The sequence below is a fragment of the Nesoenas mayeri genome (genome assembly GCF_963082525.1).
Source record: "Nesoenas mayeri genome assembly, chromosome: 13".
Taxonomy (NCBI): domain Eukaryota; kingdom Metazoa; phylum Chordata; class Aves; order Columbiformes; family Columbidae; genus Nesoenas; species Nesoenas mayeri.
Genome location: NC_137550.1, coordinates 8264237 through 8282885, shown reverse-complemented (window position 1 = coordinate 8282885; position 18649 = coordinate 8264237). Strand labels below are relative to the sequence as shown.

The 18649-nt window shown below is 48.8% G+C and overlaps 1 protein-coding gene across 2 annotated transcripts in view; it reads left to right on the top strand.

Moving 5' to 3' along the window:
• Positions 1-18206, top strand: part of PCDH19 (protocadherin 19) — a gene marked incomplete at both ends in the record, with an annotated part of 54549 nt that extends 36343 nt beyond the window's left edge. For both annotated transcript variants that reach the window (XM_080352866.1, XM_080352865.1), the window contains one exon: positions 17617-18206. In XM_080352866.1, coding sequence (XP_080208992.1) covers positions 17617-18206 — 590 coding nt within the window. The remainder of the gene's footprint in view (positions 1-17616) is intronic.
• Positions 18207-18649: the final 443 nt, after the last annotated feature.

Sequence of the window (18649 nt, the reverse complement as noted above, 5' to 3'; positions counted from 1 at the left end):
CCCTGCTCATGGCAGGGGTGGCACTGGGGGAGCTGGGAAGGTCCCTGCCAACCCAAACTATTCTATGATTCTTCCGTAGGTTGGTAGCTCTGTAGCACTCAACTTGCCTAAGCACAGCTTGTCGAAGTCCTCACTGGAAACTGGTGGTGGGGCAGGGTTGTCACTGATGTGACATTGAAGTCACATCCAGAGCAATAAATGGACACCAGTCCCTTTCTGCAACAGCAGAACTAAGTAACAGATGTGTAACCTCCTTTGTTTGCATAAGGAGCATTATCATATATCCCACATTCCTGGCACTCTTTCTTCAGTTTTTAGGTTCCTTCCATCAAAGATAGTTCTTGCTGAGTATCCACCACTCAGTTTCTCAGTCCAGGGTCACAGGAGTTATAACCTTTAGATCCTCATTCCTTCCCATCTAAGCACAGAAAACTCTCACCAGATGTGAACATTTTGGCAACTTTGAGAGGAAAATGAAAACTTGGATCTGTACCCCGTTCTATAGGTTATGAATGATCAACCCAGAAAGTTGGAGGATTTCTAGTATTTTATTGTACTTTTAAATGAGATTTTGTCAAATTTAGTTGTTGCTTACCCATATTTTTTCTGGGTGACTGGAGAGCAATTTGTAGGGCATATGAAGAAGTTATATTTCTGATTAGATAGTTTCAGCTTCTATTTATGCTTAGTTTTGTTAACTGCTCCTAAACCCCAGTTGAAGCGGAAGGTTCACAGAGAAGCTCTTTGTCAGGGTTCAGCTGAAGGACGGGGCAGTGCTAACCCTGGCTCTCCCCAAGCATCCTTTTCCAAAACCACCACACAATACTTGGGTTTTCAAATATTTCTAAGATAAATAAACAATTCAGTCAAGCTTGCAGCTTCCTCTTCCCTTATAAACAAGCCAAAAAAAGGCTCGTGTGGACTTTTTTTTCTTCCTGTCCTTTGCCAGTATCCTCTAAGGAAGCCATTAACACTTTCTGTCTCACAGCAGTTAAGACTAGCAAAGTGGTCAAGGTAATGGCCAGCATATTTAACAGTAGGGAAGGTATATGAATAAAACCTAACCTTCTGCTAACGCAGCAAGCCAGCACTTCCCGATCTCCTCCTGTAATCAATCTACATCGTTAATGACTCTGAAAACAGACTGAACTGCTGGGGCTGGCACTGGGAAACTTGCATTACAAACTAACCATCTCTTATTAACCTTTCGGTGTTTCCTTCACAACACTAATTAGAACCAAATAAAACTGCTGTTTGTGAAACTCTTAAGTTAAAATACAATTTTCAGAGGAAATATGGTAAACTCCAAAGCTCCTGTTTGCTTGGCCTTTCTTTTTAATTATGATGGAGGATGGCTGTTACTTGTTTAACAGAGGCTTGCATGATTAATGCTGCAATGTTACTGTAATTAAAACGGCAAAAAACCATGTGATTGGAGCACGTATAATTTACAGACATCTCCGCATTCTGGTGGCAGAGCAGCTCTAAGTGTTGCAAAGAGGAATCATAAAAATTTATTCTAATTAAAATTGCCAGATTGACTAAACAACAGGTGACTTATGTAACTTGAGCGACTTGCTCTTGGGGTGAGAAATCATCTGAAATCAGTGAATTATACAAAGCTGTCTATTATTCTGCTAAATGGGAAAAGTGTGTGCTTACCATAGCAACCTGCATCAATTTTGCAGCCGCTGGAAAATACAGGGCCCTTTATTAGAGGAATAATCACCACAAACAGAGTGCTGACCCTCGGCTCCGTGGACACGGGATATACGTCGAGTTTCGAAGCAGCTTTTTGGGCACAGGCGTTGCCATTGGGTTAAATCGCGTCCCGCTGTATTGAAACACACGCCTGGCAGCTCAGAGGTGATTGGGGTACGGCGCTGGACCGGCACCTCTGGAGGTGCTGGTGCAAGTTGGGTGTCTGTTTTCTTCTCCCCCAAAAAAGTGGTGCAAATAACTTTGTCTGTGCAATGAAGATAAATAATTTGGGTCTCTCTTAATTACGTTTGCATGCTGCAGAGAGCTGTAGGGCAGGGGGCTGCGTCTGCCCTGGGTGCAGGGGAGGAAGCCCACCCTTTCTAAAATAAGGTGTATATGGGTGAGTGTCTAAACTGCTCTGCTTCCAGCAGGTAACTGCTGAAGTGATGACATACCACTGGGTTTGTATGTAGGTTGTTTTACTAAATGATCTATGTAATAATATATAAGTCAAAACTCTAATAATTGGCACCAAACAGCAGAGAGAACTTGCAGCTTTTATCTGTCTTAAGGGAAGTGCTGCCACTCAAAACTCGCGAGCGCTATATTTTATTTCTCATACAGCATATATGAATGTAAGAGAGTAGATATTTTTAAATGGGTCACAGAATTATTAAGAAGTTTGGCAGCCTTTGCTGACGGTAGACACGCAGGTGTGCGGTGGAGCGGGCTGCGATGGGAAGCAGGAGCGCGGGGCTGTGCCAGGCTCCGGCTGGGGTTGTGTTGCCCTTGCTCGGTGATTTCCCTTTCCATCCAGTGTTGAACCCCCGTGTCTCTTTGGAAAATAAGTTGTTTAGAGGAAGTGTATTACAGATATATGCTAGCCACAATGTGTATAATCACATAAGAATAATGTGGCCTCATTTTTGCTGAGTATCTGTAATAGTAATGATCAGCTTCCCCACTCTCAGCATTAGCTCTCTCAGTGTTTTTATTTTTCAGCAGAAACCCTTATTTTTTTTCTTCCATTTTCCTTATCATATTTTCAGCCTTTTTCAAGTGTGGAGAATGACTTGCTTTGTAACCAGCTTCATTAGCTACTCACATGTTGTGTTTCATTACAGATACCCAGAGCTGGCTGCGGGTGACAGCACGTGGCAGCGGGTGACCGACGGTCACCGCTGTGTCACTTCACCTTCGGGCAGTGACAGTCACACTTGGGGCAGGGCAGGCAAGTCAGGTTGACATGGGTTGGGCTTGAGGTCTGGGTGTAGTAAATTGGAGGACATCTGGGTATGTGGAATGACTAGCTTTAGTGAAAGCAGAGCTCTACCCTGAAGAAATCCTGGGTTAACGTCAGTCCCTGTAGGAAAAGGAGAAAATTGAACTACAAAAAAAAAACCAAAAAAAATCCTTCTCTGAATTGAAGCAATAGGAAATGAAAATTGCTGAGATATACTGTCATGTGGGTAGTGGTGCTACCAACCTTGTGCTGCAGTAATTACCTCTATGCATGCAATTTGTGCTCGGCTACGACTGATTTCCCACATCATCCGGTGCCCAGGCGATATTCAATCAGTCCCAGCTGGAGAAAACGATCTTGGACTGTTTGGTGAGATTTCACCACAGATTCTACCATGTGTCTTAGGGAAGCACTTGGGAGCTGTACCCCCAAAACCTCCCTGGCAGAGGGAAGTGGGGTTGGATGGTCACAGGAGGGTCTCTGCAGTGAGGGGGGGCCTGGCTGCGAGGCAGGGGGTGCTACGTCCTGTGGCTGATGAAGATGAGGAGCTCCTGACCTTTTCTAGGGAGAAGACTTTGCTCTGCTGGGTGTGTGCTGAAGAGAGCAGAGTTTGTGGTGGTTCTTGTGCTGTTTTATGTGAAAAAGGAAAGATTGAAGAGCATTGGTTGGAACTTGCCATGAGAAGCCTGAGGAAGGCAGGTGTCTGCATCACTTGCAAACCAAAATAGGTTGGGTACTTGATTTCCTCTGACTGCATTGGTTTCATTAACAATACGAGGCTGGTGCGAGTACAGCAGACGGTGCTGCCTTGTCTGCTCGTTAGCTGGTTTAATAGCCGAACTGCTCCCGATCCAAGTGAGGAGCAGGATTTGCTCTGTGAGAGGAGTGACTTTTGCAATTTAACTATCCACGCTTGTGGATTTGATACAGCTCAGTGGGAAGTTACAAAGGGGCAGCTCTGGTTTGTGAAGAGGAATTTGGCTAGAAACCTGGAGCCAAAACCATACACAATAGTAATTCAGGAAGAGTCAGCCAGAAGGATTTTGGGGAGTAGTAGGTGCGTTGGTGTAGGATGTCAATACCTTTGGGGAGGGTCTGGCATACCCAGGTGGTTGCCTGTGTGGGCACTAGGTATATACCGGACTTTATTCCTTGTTTTCCCTCTCTGTGTTTACCAGCTGAGTTGTCTGTGCCGGTGACATTGCTGCTCAGCAGCACGTTTCAATGGGAGCCGTGTCTTCCCGATGCCCCGCTCTGCCTGTCCTGGCTGCATGTCCCGAGGAGCCGTCCCCAGGAGTGCGGGGCTGCTGGCTGCTCGCCGCTTGACTTCCATGTCCTGCATCTGTTCTGACAGGCGATGCTTTTGCAGCCACTCTCTGATTAGTTTTGGTCCCTCAGATGCATTGATTTACAGACCTTTCCTCTGCAATACAGCTTTTCTCGATGACAGTCCATGAAGCACATGATAACTCAGCAGCCTAAATTATTCAGGCAAATTGAACGTGTTTGGCTTGTTCCGAACTTTTGTTTCCTTTCAGTGCTGTCAGGAGAACAGGTAGCCGTGATGCTTGTATCCAACTCATTCAAGTGCCGAGGAGACACAAATGACTCAAGTATAACCCATGTTTTACCTTGTTTGTCACTTATTTCCACCTTCAGCCGAGATTTTTCTGGGCACTTTTGTGCCTCACAGAAATGTTTATCTTGCAGATAAGGTTTCTCCCCTCTGGTATGTTGCTGGGCTCTGGGAAATCACTTCATCTTGTACTAGAAATGCCCTTGTAAAATCCAAAGAAAATTCTGTATCTGTTTCACCCTTTAGCCACGTGTCCTTTGGTAGAAGTATATTCTCTCATGCAAATATTTTACCCCATTAGTCATCACTGTAGGATCCAGGAACCTCACATTAATGAAGACAAGTAATTAAAATGAACAATTCCACCTGCAGTTCCCTCATTGCCTCACCTCTGCTTTGTCAGTCTTCCTTCATTGTTATTGGGTAGATAAATTCAATTAATTAACTATAAAATCCATGCAAGTCTTTCACTGGACAGATGTACCTTGTAGGGACCACCGAGCTCTGTCCTGTCAGGTGGAGAAGAGATACTTTGTCAGGGCAAAATTGTCCCCTTGCTTTCTGGAGACTGTTCTGCATCAGGAGCTTCTGGATATAGCTGAAGGCATTTGCTTTCATTCTCCAAACAAGCGTCTGGAGATTTAGGACCTGACTCCAAGCCCGTTGAATCCAGCAGGACCTATCAGCTGAGACCACTGGGCTTGAAATAGGACCCTAGAGAGACGGTGTCCTCGGGGGACGTGCTCTGGACTTTGCTTGAGACATCGGTCATCTCAGCCTGTGTTCAGAAGTGAACTCGGGGAACATCATATACCTGCTACTGAGCATCTCTCTGGTTCAGCGAACAAGGCACAGCTGCTGCTGGAGGATGGAGCCTTGCATCGGAAAATTCTAGCTGCAAATGAGACGCGTGATTTTAGGAATTAGAATAATTACCCCCTGGAACAGGTTCCCAAGGGATGTGATATATTCTGTATCACTTAGAGTCTTTAAATCACATTTGCATGTTTTTCCTAAAAGCGTGCCTAGTCACTCAAAGTGAAGGGCTGTGCTTGAGAAGCACGGTGTGACAGAGCTGAGCGTCCCCTGGCTTGCAAGGAAGCGGAGCAGGGAGTTGCCGCAGTCCCGCATGGATTAAGCTCTGCAGATCCCTCAAGGAGTGGGTTTTGGCACATCCTCGAGGAGAAATGCTCACGATCATCCCCTCGGCTGGCACTGACTGCCGTACAGGAATGTGCAGAATTGAGCGATTGGGGATGATTCAGGAGTGAACTCCCCCAATCAAAATCTGCCTTCCCTTTCCCAACACACACACAGTCCCTTCCTCGCTGAATCAGACATCCCTAGGGCTGAGCAATCCTGGCTCTATCAGTGTTTCCAAGATCTTCCCTCCCACCGCTCCCTAAATGATGAGAATGTTTTTGAAGACCTCATTTCCTGGGCTTTCCCTTTTATCTCTCCAAACAGCAAGTAAACGAGCAGCCCTTTAGTTTTTAGTTACTGCTCTGCACCCGGTGAGCTATCAGAGGCTGTTGACGACGACTTTTTTCTGTGCTCCTGCCTGCAGGATTTGGGGAGATAATTCATTTGGTCCTGGTGCTTTGTCAACTTTCAGCAGTTGTAATTGCCTAATGATCAGTGCCGATGCTGTTGTTAAGCCTGTTAAAACTTTTGTCCTGCTGAACAGCCAGACTGCGGCTGTCTCATCATGCTGTGCCTGCTGTGTCGGCTGGGGCCGCCTTTGATGCTCCCTCCCCATCTCCGGCTTGGTTGCTGCTTCCCACCCACCCTCAGCTGCTGCTGGTGCCTGCTGAGGGGGGGGATGAATGCAGCACGGTGCTCCCCATGCTACGGTGTACAAATAATGGAAGAATAACCCCATGGAAAGGCAGATGCTTTGCAGGATGAATCTCCTCCCGCCTGCCCCGGTGCCTGTGCGGGTCCTGAGGATCCCGGTGCTGGGTGCTCCATCACCCTGAGCCCATGCAGGGCATCGAGAGATGCCCTTTGGAGGAGGCTGTCACTGGTAGGGCATTGCTATTTAGCAACCTTACTGCCATTTTTGTTCTTCCATCTCTTTTCCACCTTCATTGTATTTTTTTGGAGCCCTAATTGGCCATGTTTCATGCTATCACCTTCTTAGCTATGCATCCGAGGTGCCCAACTGGCTGGTGCCATCTCTCAGAGCTCCCGTCGCTCATCCTTGCCTCTTCCAAGGCTGTTTCTTACTTAATGGCACACACTGAACATGAATGCATTACCATCCCTTTTCCAAGAACAGTCTCCATCCACTCTTCTCTCGTCCCCCAGTGCCTCATCCAATTTAATTAATTATACTTAGTATATTACGCATCCTGTCAAAGTTTTTCCTTTCCGAGGTTTAATGGTTTTTTAATACTAATGCATGCTGCATGTGTAAGTGTTTTAGAAAGGAGGCGAGCGTGCAGTGGCAAGGAGGCGGCATTACAGCTGTGTGCCGCAGACAGCCAGGGTGGATGGATCCCTGTAGAGAGGCTCCAGCAGAGTTACTGCAGGACCGCATTGCCTGCCTTCCCCTTGCATCCCCCTTCTTGTGCTCGGGCTGGAAAACCAGGCTGATTCCCACTGCAGAGGGACACGCTTGGGTTAAACCTACCCACTTATGGTCCATCCTGTGGTCCTGCCGCAGAAGCAGGCGCCTGGTCGGCGGCTCAGGCCCGGCACCGGCTGCATCTTCACGGCTGCCGCAGCCCTGTGGTGAACTCCAGTGTAATGAACTTGACTCTTCTCCGTGCTCTAACTGTGCCTGAAAGCACCAAATTACGTCAGTCATTTTGGCGTTGCTTTATCCCTTTGAAGAAAGGCTGTGTTAAGGATGTGGTGGGGACTAGACTCATCAGGTAATGCCGTCTGGGGCTGGTACCTATCGCTCTTTATTTCCCAGTGACAGTTAAAAGGTTTGGTCAGAAAAGTGGTTCAGGAGGAATGACTTTGTGGAGTCTTATACTTACTAGCATTGGATGTTTCCAGATAAAACCTGCTCAGACTAAGAGGGCTGCGGGTTGGTGTGTTTTAGGTTGTTTGTGTTTTTTTTGCCTGTCAGTGTTGCAAAGTGCTTAGGTTTTGAAAATCCAGCTGGGCTCTGTCTGTCTGTCACACCATCACCGGCAGTAACGATGCCGTGGTGCAATTTAACTGACAGCCCTGTGAACCGGGGCCAGGAGCCAACACAACCCAGCCTGACCTCGGGGCAGCGCTGCAGAAACGCGCTGTGGAGAAATGGGAAATCACGGGAGGCTGCACGGGCAGAGGTTGAGGCAGAGGTTGGGGCAGAGGCCAACGTGCTCCAGCTGCACCGGAGCAGCCCGACTCGGGGAACAGGAGCCTCCTGCCCCCTGTGTTGGAGACACAGGATGGGAACACGTGGCAGGACCCCAGGGCAGCGTGAGACCCCCCGCCATGTTGGACTCAGCACCAGTGCCCAGGTGCCCATTGTTGGCATCAGGTTGGCCAGGAGGGCTGGAGCCATGGAGCTGCCTGCTTTCCTTGCAGCACTTACACAGGGCATGAAAATCGGGTTATTTTCCATTCGCGTTGCTCAGCTCTCTCCCTGTGGCTCTTCAGTTTGCAGCCCCAGACAAACACAAGGGCTCGTTCTCCATCTCTCCCCCATGGCTGTGGGGCGAACAGGATGAGATGGGATGGGTTGGGATAGGGTGGGATGGGACCCCACCTGCCTTGCTGGAAGTTAAGCTTACCCATGACTTGCAGGTAGTGTAGTCTCCCTACGCTTATAGTGAGGTTTTAGATTTGACTCTTGACCTTATAGTAATTTTATGTGTATATTTACGCACTATGTACACTCCCTTAATTAAAGAAGGTACACTTAATTGCCAGAACAAAGCTTCTGCTGAGTTAAACAGGCCAGATTCCCAGGCTTTGCCAATGCTATGATCTCTTCTAGGGCTGGTCTAATCTATGGCTGGTGCTTCCCTGGCATCGCTCTTACCCCTCCTCGACATGGAGATGTAGCCCCATTTGAGCCCTACCTGTAGATCTGTGGCCAGGGCAGAGCCACAGGAGTGTCCTTGTCTGGCAGTGGTCACAGTGCCAGGTCAGGCTGTGGGTGCTGTTGGGTGCTGGACAATGTAGAGCAGTTTTTGCAGACCTGTCCCCATGGCTGTCCTGGTTCTCTGTGGGATTTTCTGATGCGCTTGCCACCCAATGCCAGCATCTTTATCATGGGACATCCCTGTGCTTCAGAGAAGGGGATCCAACAGCGTGGAAAAGCCCCATGTTCATCCAAAAAAGAGTTAAAAGTACAACACTAGGGAGGGGATAGTGCTGGGCTCCAGAGTGGAGGAGTGAGAGGTCAATGTCCTGATGAGAGATGGCCAGCAACAAATGGTTTTGGTTTAAAAAAAAAAGGGGGGGGGGGGAAAATTCCCTAGTTATTTCCCAAGGGTGGGGAACGCCCCATCGTGCTGGGAAGCCTTCCAGCTCCCTCCGCGCTTCAGAGCTGCGCACTTTTCAAAAGTACAAAGAGCTTCTCATAATGTTTTGCCTTGTGGGTATGTCTGTGATTAATTCCGTGCAAGCATTACTGGTGCAATAACAATACTGGAGGTCCTAAAACTGAAAAAAGGAAACACATTTGGCTCATACTTCATACACAATCACTTGCACTTAAGCTATTGATAGTTGATTGGGATCTGTAGACTGCTGGGCTGGTGCCACTGGGTTTCTGAGCGCGTTCAATGGCTGGAACAGACAGCAAGGCTGTAGGTTTTGGCAAGCTGGAGGTCTCATTAGTCAGGCTGACTGTATCTGACACGAGAGATTCCCATCCACCAAGATGAAGCTCACTTCCCTAGGCTTTGGCTGACGTCCCAACAATATTTACATGAAGGACAACAGAGGATCAGTGTTAGATTAAGGCTGTGAGTTTCCAGTAGGCAGACAGTTAAATATTCTATTGAAATACTCTTTTGATTATTTAGATAATAATGAAGTTTATGCATGTCCTTGAGAAATCTGGGAAAGGCAGTTGTTTTATGCTAAGCATGCAAAGATGTGTTTAATCTTGATAATAGGAGTAAATTATGTATCAGCGTTTATAACCTCCGCTCCTTTATTTCTCACTTGTTGTGTGGAAGCACCAGAAACCCTGCAGCAAAGGGAGAGGAGGAGGAGGAGGTGGCAGGTAGGGGTCTCAACTGCATCCCCACTCCTGCCGGCACCCTAGTTCTCCACATCCCGCGGCCAGAGGATGAGGATGGGTTGTTCTGCTTCCTCCTGGCCAAGGGAAGTGCTGCAGAAGGCTGTGGTAAAACGTGTGCCGTGAGGCCCCCAAGGGCTGTATGGTGGTGCCGAGGGCAGGGATGCTGCTCTGACAAGCGCTGATCCAGGAGTTGGCCCAGTACAGGCAGCTGGGAATTGCTTCTTATCTTCCCCAACTGTAATTTCTATTTTGTTGGATTTTTATCAGAATTGTCGTTATTTTCTGAGCAACGCCTAGTTTTGAATGGGAAAGGGTGATAATTCGATTTAGTGCTGCCATTGGAATGTGGGTGCCTGTCTGGTACTGCGTTACCCTGACAGAATGCGTGAATTTGTCTGTTTTGGATTTGACAACAGTGGAGAAAAGTAACCTTTGGATTAATTTGCTTTAGCAACTAAAGTCCCATTAAATGAAAGGCAGCTGGTGTCAAAGGCATAAACAGAGACAAAGTTTTGCTCCCAATTGTGGGAAATGTGTTTAAACAGACTAGAAATGTTTCCATCTCTGCAGGGTATAATATACTCAAATGGTTACATTAACATGAAAAAAATATAAGAAAGAGTGTATTTAGGACAATCCCTCTGTATCCAGCGTTAATGAAATTGAATTCCAGTAATGAAGTCAAAGGGTTGTATTCTGCGCTCGTGCAGGCAACACAGTAACTGCCATTAGCGTTAATGGGAGCCGTGCCTATGAATTACAGAGCTGTAATGGCTGGAGATGGAAAAGGTCTATTGAATCCTGGAGTGCAGGACCAAATCCTGTGTCCTCACATCAGCTGGGATGCTGGTGAGTCCTATATCAAGGTGTGAGTAGAGGAGTTTCAGAGGTGAAATCCCTACCACTCAGGGGCCAGTATGAGCTCTACGGACCACTTAAGGAAAGGATTCATTGGAGTTTAAATGGTGTGTTCCGCTGGCCCTCTGAAAGGGCATTGATTTTGCCATGTGAATGAGGTGGGGATTGGCCCGTGGTCCCAGATAAAGGGGTGCAGCCAGCATTAAATTGCATTCCAGCCCAAGAAACCTCCTGGGTCTTGCTCCTCTGTAGTGCTCAGTGTGCCCATGCACCAGCTCCTCTTTGCTTCGGGTGATCACCTTCCTTCCCACAGCTGCCTTCTCATCCCAGAGGCTTTGCTGTGAGAAGCACTGGGGAAGGTGTTTTTCCAGAGAAAATCTTTTGCATCAAATAATTCCATAGCCCTCCAGTGCGTAGTTCACCAGTCATCCTGATGTGTCGGTGTGTCAGTCTTTATTCACGATCCAGGGACCATTCTGCAGAAGGAAGGATGTTATTAATGGCAATATAGAGCAGGAGAAGAGGTGAATGGGCCAAACCCCAGTCTGGTGTAAATCAGCATGGGTCCTCAGTGCTTTTTGGGAGCTGTGTCGTAGCTACAGTGGCTGGAGCGAGCCCATTGCATCCCTGCATTGACCATGAGCTGCATTCTGCCATGGGTCCTTAGCAGCAGTTGCCTGATAAATTAATCTAATTCACATCCCTTATTTTGTTAAAATAATTCCTTGCAGGCATTTGCTTTGTCCAAGCACTGCTGACCTTCTGTGTCGGGATAGACAATCCAGGATTAAAAATACAGCATTTCTTAGTTTGCATAAATCCTGAACAATGGCGAAAGAGAGGAAAAGAAAGGCTCCTCGTTGCGGTAAAGAGCATTTGTCACTGTCCCTGCTTATTAGTATCCTCCGAGCATTGTGCAAGGGAAGCCATGCCAGGATTACATTTCTGCATAGACTGGAGATTTCTTATTAGGAAAGGCGAAGAAGACTCTGTAAAAGCCGATAGGTCAAAAATATAATACACTATTCCCCACCTCTTGTTTCCTGATATGATGCTATTACGGGAGATAAAGGAGAGGTGCAGAGTCTTAATTTACAAGCAGATGATGAACCATGGCTGGGGACTGTTTGTATTTTGCTCGAGCTTATTATTTTATCTGGAGCGTGATGCGGTGGATTGCTGCTCCGGAGCCGGGAACAGCCACTGCTGGGGGATGGAGGGGAGATGGGGTCCTTGGTGTGCCCGGGGTGCTGGGTGCTGCACGGTGGCTCAGGGACATGCCTCGCACCTCGTGGTGTACGTTCCTGAGAAAATGAAGGTGCCGGAGTTTGAAAAGAAACCCCGAAGTAGCTGGAAGAGGAACGTTAAATAATGCAGTTGCGCATTGTCCATGAAAGATGGCTAACCATGAGTAAACATCAACAACAGTGTTTGATCCCTTCATGTTTGCTATTTATTCATATTTATTATTCATAAATTCCATCACAAATGTTAGGCCCGCACCCCAGTGAGACATTTGCATTTTATTTTAAGTTTGATTTTTTTCCCCCCCGCCCTTAGTTTCGTGAACTGAGATTTAATGATTTGCTTTTCCACATCATTCCCGTGCTGGTTCTCCCTGGCTCTCCTCTTGTTTCAGGAAGAGATTTCTAACATGGAAAAGTGATATTTGAATAGATTCCCCTAAGGCAATCAATTTACTTTTAATTTGTCTGGAACTAAGCTTTTCTTTGTTGCAATGAGAAAGGATTGAAACTGCTGTAAAATTTATTAGCTTCCAGGAAGATTTTGAAATGAATTTTTTAATGATCGTGCTGTTTGCTGTACCCAGGAGCAGTGTCATCGTGATTACAGTATAATCATACAGTTGCTGAAGAAACACCGAAATGTGGAGATAAAGCCTGGCTCCCACACCAGGGTCCCCGTGGTACCAGCCCAGGCAGGGGCTGGGGACTCTGGGCTGGGGATGCTCGATGTGATGCTCCCCCCTGCACCCCCTGTCCCGGGCACGTCTCAGCTGTGCTGCTATTCTTCCAGTCGCTCTTCTCCTTCTTATTTTTCATTTTCAAGCGACTCCTCCGCTCCTTTTCCTTGCTCCCCATGTAATAGCACAAATGAGCTCTACTTACTCACCTCGGCAAAGCTGCTTTGACATGGATTGGATTGAACTGAGCGGCTGTTTGAAAATGGAAACTCCAGGGACTATTGTCATCGCCCAAATTGCACCTTAGATTGTATAACAGCACATGTCATCTGGCCATTTATCAGGAATATTACATTCCCAGGCACTTGCACCTTGCTACGATTTAACTTTGTCTCTTTGGCCAGCGCTGCGATTCCACTGGAGATAATTCAATTGCTCTGAGAGCTGAATGGGCACCTTGTGCACTGGCTTCGTGTTACTCTGCCGCAGGTACGCAGGCTTTGAATAGGAAGCTAAAAGCACTTGTACACCCTGGATGTTCGTTAATCCTGCTTTTAATGAGAGAAGGCCCCGTGCAGGGAGGAGCTGGAGGCTCTGTTGCTCCAGCATTCACCTCATGTCCTCTGCCAGCTCCTTCTGGGCTCCTCTTGGCTCCTGGCTCTTGGGCATCCATCCCACCTCCCTGCTCTTCTGGCCACAAGCTTTCATGGTAAGACTGGGAGGTGTTGAGGTTGCTCAGACCCCTTGGATGGGTGCTGTGCTGGGCTCAGCCCCAGGAATTGGGGCAGCCCCAGGGTTTCACGTCACCTCCCTGCTTCTTGTGTCACTGTGCTGTTGCCACCAGCTCCCATTCCCCACCAGTGACATGGGCTGTTGGATGTGCTGCGGAGGTCGTCGTCTCTCCCACCAGGTCTTTCTGCAGATGCGTGTGAGGCTGGATGGCACCTCTTATTAGTTGCCTTTGTGCTGGTCCCTCAAGGTGCAAGTAGAGCAGGTTAGAAATCTGGAGCTCAACATGGGTTTTGATGTACTTGTTGAGGACTGTGTTTATTCCAGAGGTGGCTGTTGGTTTTGTTTTATTTCACATTTGCTGTGTGAGAGCCTACATTTAGCAATGTCATTTAGCAGTGACATATTTTTTCTGCCAAGCCTGACTTCAGGATAACCGCTCACCTCTTGATGGCGAGGCTTCTGCTGGGACGTTTTGTACCTAGGGAACATTGTAAAAATCACCCTGCCCTAAGGTGCTCTGAAATGGGATTCTGGATTTATGATGGGTGAAGAAAGAGTGGCTGAAAAATGGGCATTGCTGCTGTGGGACCCACGCAGCTCACGTGCCAGACTGCAGGGAAGTCACCCGTGTGTGGCATCTGCACTTGGATGAGCTGTTGAGCATCTCTCTGCACAGCTTGCGAGCAACAAGGGTATCCCCGCACCCTGATTTGTGATGAGACCTTCCCCTCAGCATGCACATGGTGTGCTCAGCTTGTTAGAAAGCCCAGGGTGGCCATGGTGTTCCCCTTCCCCCGAGTCCTTGACAGCCTAGTGCCTTGGGCTCCTTGGGGACTTCTCCCAAGTAGCAAGTGATAGGATGAGAGGAAGTGGCCTGAAGTTGCACCAGGGCAGGATTAGATTGGATATTAGGAAAAAAATGTTCATGGAAAGGGTTGTCAGGCACTGGAACAGGCTGCCCGGGGAAGCGGTGGAGTCACCATCCCTGGAAGAGTTTAAAAGACGTGTGGATGAGGCTCTTAGGGACATGGTTTAGTGCTGAAGTTAGGCTGATGTTTGGACTCTATGATCTTGAGGGTCTCTTCCAACCAAAATGATTATATGATTCTGTACAGGATGAGGAGTTTTCTCAGTGGCCCGTGCAGAGCAGCACCAAAGCCGCAGGGTTCCTCACCTTGCGCTGCCCCTGCGTTGTTTCTTCCTCCCTTGGCTCCCACCAGGCCCCAGCAGGCAGTAGTTTCACGGCATTTTGCTCAAGCCCATGCCAGCGTGGGGGTGGGAAGCCGCCTGTTTTGGCTGCCTGCCACTCGTCATGTCGTGCGTGGTGTGGTGGTTATTACCTGGGCTTTGCTCTTTGCATTAAGAGCCATTTTTTAGTGCAGACAGTGACATTCGTATTGACTAGGGCAGGTCTAGGGCTGTAAAAGAATTTCCTGTTGTCCTATTTCCGATTGTTAAAGCAGTAAAAAACAAAGACAGAACAGTGCAATAAAGAGCCTGTGGATGTGAATGACCATCCTGGGTGCCGTTAGGGCTGGTGAGTCAGACCCAGCTGCAAAGGGCAGCGCCAGGATCGTGCCCGGCAGCTCCCTGCCCGCCTCTGTGGAGGAGGATGCGAAGTGACATCCCTGGGCTCAGCATGCCAGAGGGGCCCACACTCCTCTGACCTTCCCTTCTTGGGATCTGGGATAGCTGGGCTGCTTGTGTGTATCAACAGGGCATGCTTGCAGCGTAAAAATAGTATTTTATATCAACTACAGGGACAAGACAGTGATGGGTGGGTAGCTGAAGATGCTTATTCTGCCATGGGGAAGCGGCTGCTGCTCAGGGCTGTGTGCTGGTCCCTGGGTGTCCTGCTGGGCAGCCCGGACACATGTTGTCCCCAAGAGCAGGATGGTTTCTGGCTGCAGGACGTGGTCTTTGCAGACCAAAGCTGAGATGTGTGGTGGGGACAGGAGCAGGAATGCACAACGTGAGGTGGAGTTGCCTGATGTCTTCAGCTCTGTGGATGGCTGCTGACTCCTGCCCCTCTGCCTGTCAGCATGGCGTCTTTTGTACTTGTTACAGTCTCTTCATAAAATAAAAGATTGAAATGGTATAATTTAATGTGATGCTTTTCATATCTTCTCCTGCCTGCATTTCAGCTGGCGCGACTTGCAGACAAGCGTCTTGGTGTCCAAAGCAGATCATCTCCCCAGCAGATAGGCACCACTCCGGTAGTCTTTAATAAAACTGCTCTTAAAGCACAGGGCCCTTTCTAGGGTTTGAGGAATATCTACTTACAGTGCAGTAATCAGTGAAGTCCTTGATTGGTTTTTAACTGTAAAATGTGCTTGGAATGAGTCAAGGCAAAACAAACATACCTGTGCTCCATCCAGACTGAGGTTTGCCTCAGCTGCGGTGGTCCCATGGATTTGGGGCTGAGCTGATGCTGGGAGGGAAGGTGAGGAGCAGCGGCTCCCCCCATGCTGGACCAGCCAGCCCAGCTCACACCCAGATCTGGCCTTTCATGTTTGCGGAGAGACTGAAGTGATGTGTGCTCCAGCAACGCGCCCAAGGTCACACAGCACAATAAATCAGTGTCTCATCGGGGATGAGAACCCAAGATATTTCTGTAGCCCCTCCAGCCATCACCAAGTCTTCTGCTATCACAGCCAGACTACACAACCTTGTATGCCTGTAGCACCCTTTTGAAGTTAAGCTGTGGATAAATAGACAGACAGCAACACTTTCTGGGCAATTTTTCTTTTTTTTTTTTTTCTGCTCAAGTACTTGAAAGTAACAGAATCAAAGTATAAGAGCATGGGCTTTTAGATCGCGGTGCAGGTTGTTCTGCATGTAAGGCTCAGAGCATCCTTCTCTCCAACTGCTGTAAAGGCGGCTGCTGAAACCCAGACCTCCTACACAGCCACCCAGCGCCGCGTTCCGCACCACCGGGGAGCTGCTCTGATGTGGAGAAAAAGCTAATGTTTTACCCATGGATTTTTTTTAATTAATTGGCTTCTTCTCCTTTAAAAAAAAATCCTCTTTTTTTTTTTTTTTTTTTTGAGGTCTGCCTTTTACTCGTTTATTCTCTGTAAGTGTTAAGCTGCTCATATTTTGGTGCATTGTGTTATGTGCCGAGAATTTTTATCAGCCGCCCTAGTGCTCGAATGTGGTGGAAATACCAATGTGGCTGAGGAGCGGAGGTTATGCACACAGATGTACAAAGCATCAAAATGAACAGTTTGCAGATGGATGGGAAGCAAACCCAGGCTGAGTCTGCACCTTCACAGGCTTCGATCCATCAAACCGGCACTGACTGAACGCGGTCTTGTATGGATAATGGCATTAATGCTTAATGCTGCTTTGTGTGTATATAGGTGACAATAGGACGGAGCTGTGTCTTTGTGTAGGGAAAGGTTGTGCTTTATGATGGCTAGCTGCAATGTCACATTCTTATCAAATGAAGGAAAAGTCGTAAGCTGAGACTGAGAAGCAGCCAGGAGCCTGCAGTGTTCGGCGGGAGCTGCGGTCGGATGCTCAGTAAAGGCTGGGGAAGCTGAGACTCCTGGATTTTCTTTCCAGTTTGCACTTGGCTGAGCCTGGCTGCTTCCCTGGGTCCCTGGCTCGTATTTGCAATGCAGTCCTGAGCACAGGGCATGAGGGTTTGCACCCAGCTGGGAACGCTCAGACCTGGGCACTGAAGGGCCTTGGGAAGGATCAAACCACCACTCCGTATTTCAGCCCTGTGAAGTGGTGTTGGGACAGCCCTAAGTCAGGAGAAGGGATCTTTATTGCTCTTGTATGAATAAGCCCCAGTGCTGGGGAATGGCACATTTAATCTTCAGTGAAGTGGGCAGTCTTGGAGATTTATAAAGCCTCTGTTGTATGGGAGGCTGGTGGGGATTAAGCAAAAAGTTAAAACATACATATACCCCAAGAAAACAAAAAAAAGAGAGGAAAACCCCTCCTCCCTCTGCTTTCTCGCACCCTGCAAAAAGTCAAGCTTAAATGTCACATCAAACCAAGCTTAAAACATGGTGGCTTTTAGTGCTGGGTGCTAAACCCAGCAAGTGCTGACTCGCAGAGGCTCGGCACGTGGGACAGACCCACTGGGGTGGGTTTGCAGCCATAACCCCTTTCCCCAGGTCTAGTGGTGGCAGGTGACACACACCCTGTTGAACACTGCTTTAGAGCAGCAGAGAAATGGCTGTAATAAAATCCTTCTTCTGAGCCTTGCCTTAAAAGTGATTGCTGCTTGGGGTAGGATAACGCTGCTGGGGTGGGAGTGATGCGCAGCATGGTGGATGGGGGCTCCCCGACCCGAGCAGGCTGGGAGGCAGTGGGTACCCCCAATCGGGTCTCCCCGCTTCACCGTCCCTTGTGTTTTCTCCATGCAGATCAGAGCGAAGGATTCCATTGCAGGGAGGAGTGCCGCATCCTGGGCCACTCGGACAGGTGCTGGATGCCCCGTGGCGCCGTCCCCAGCCGCGCCAAGTCCCCTGAGCACGGGAGGAATGTCATCTCCCTCTCCATCGAGGCAACGGCAGTGGACGCGGAGCCTTATGCAGACTGCAGCACAAAAAGGACCTTCGCCACCTTTGGCAAGGAGGGCGGCGAGCCCCTTGCCGATGAGCGGCTCGCCAACCCCAAAGGCAAAAGAACGGTGGACCCGGCCGCCGGCAGCCCCAAGGTGAGCGGTGCCGTCCGTGAGGCGGGCAACGGCTGTGAGGCTGTCAGCCCCGTCACCTCTCCCCTCCACCTGAAGAGCCCTTTGTCCGGCAAACCGGCGGCACCCTATGGTGCCGGGCACTGCGCCGGTAACCGGGAACGGGAGCCCTTTGGGAACAGTGGCCCTTCCCGGCCGATGGAGGCAGAGCCCCGGGGGGCGGACAGCGAGGGCGGTGGGCAGGAGGGCAACCCGCTCCTGCAGGAACGCCGGGACAAGGACTCACCCGGCGCCCGGAGACTCAAAGACATCGTCCTCTGAGCATCACCCGGCGAGAGGATGAGGAGGAAGAGGAGGATGAGGGACCGCACGACTCCCAGCGCAGATTGTTTTTATCGCTTACCAATGGTTCACAGATTGCTGTATTTAAAAAGCTTTCCCTAAATGTATTGTTTATAAATGAAGCTATCGTTAATGTGACAATCCCACGTGTCTCGACAGGCGGCAGGGGTGTGCAGCCGGAGCAAAGTAGCTGGGGTTTTGCCTTTGCTGGGAGGTGGTGGGTGGCGGGGGTAGAGGCGAGAACCCCTGGTCCTCAGGAGCGCTGGGTATCCCCTCCTCGGAGTTTACATATTTTTATATCTCAAAACGAAGATAAATTTCCACTCCTGGAAAGAATGGAATGGCAAATTCCTGATTCGGATGTCTTCACTGATCACCCTGGCCGTTTTGTAGTCTAGACAAAATCGCGGCCATTTCTGGTG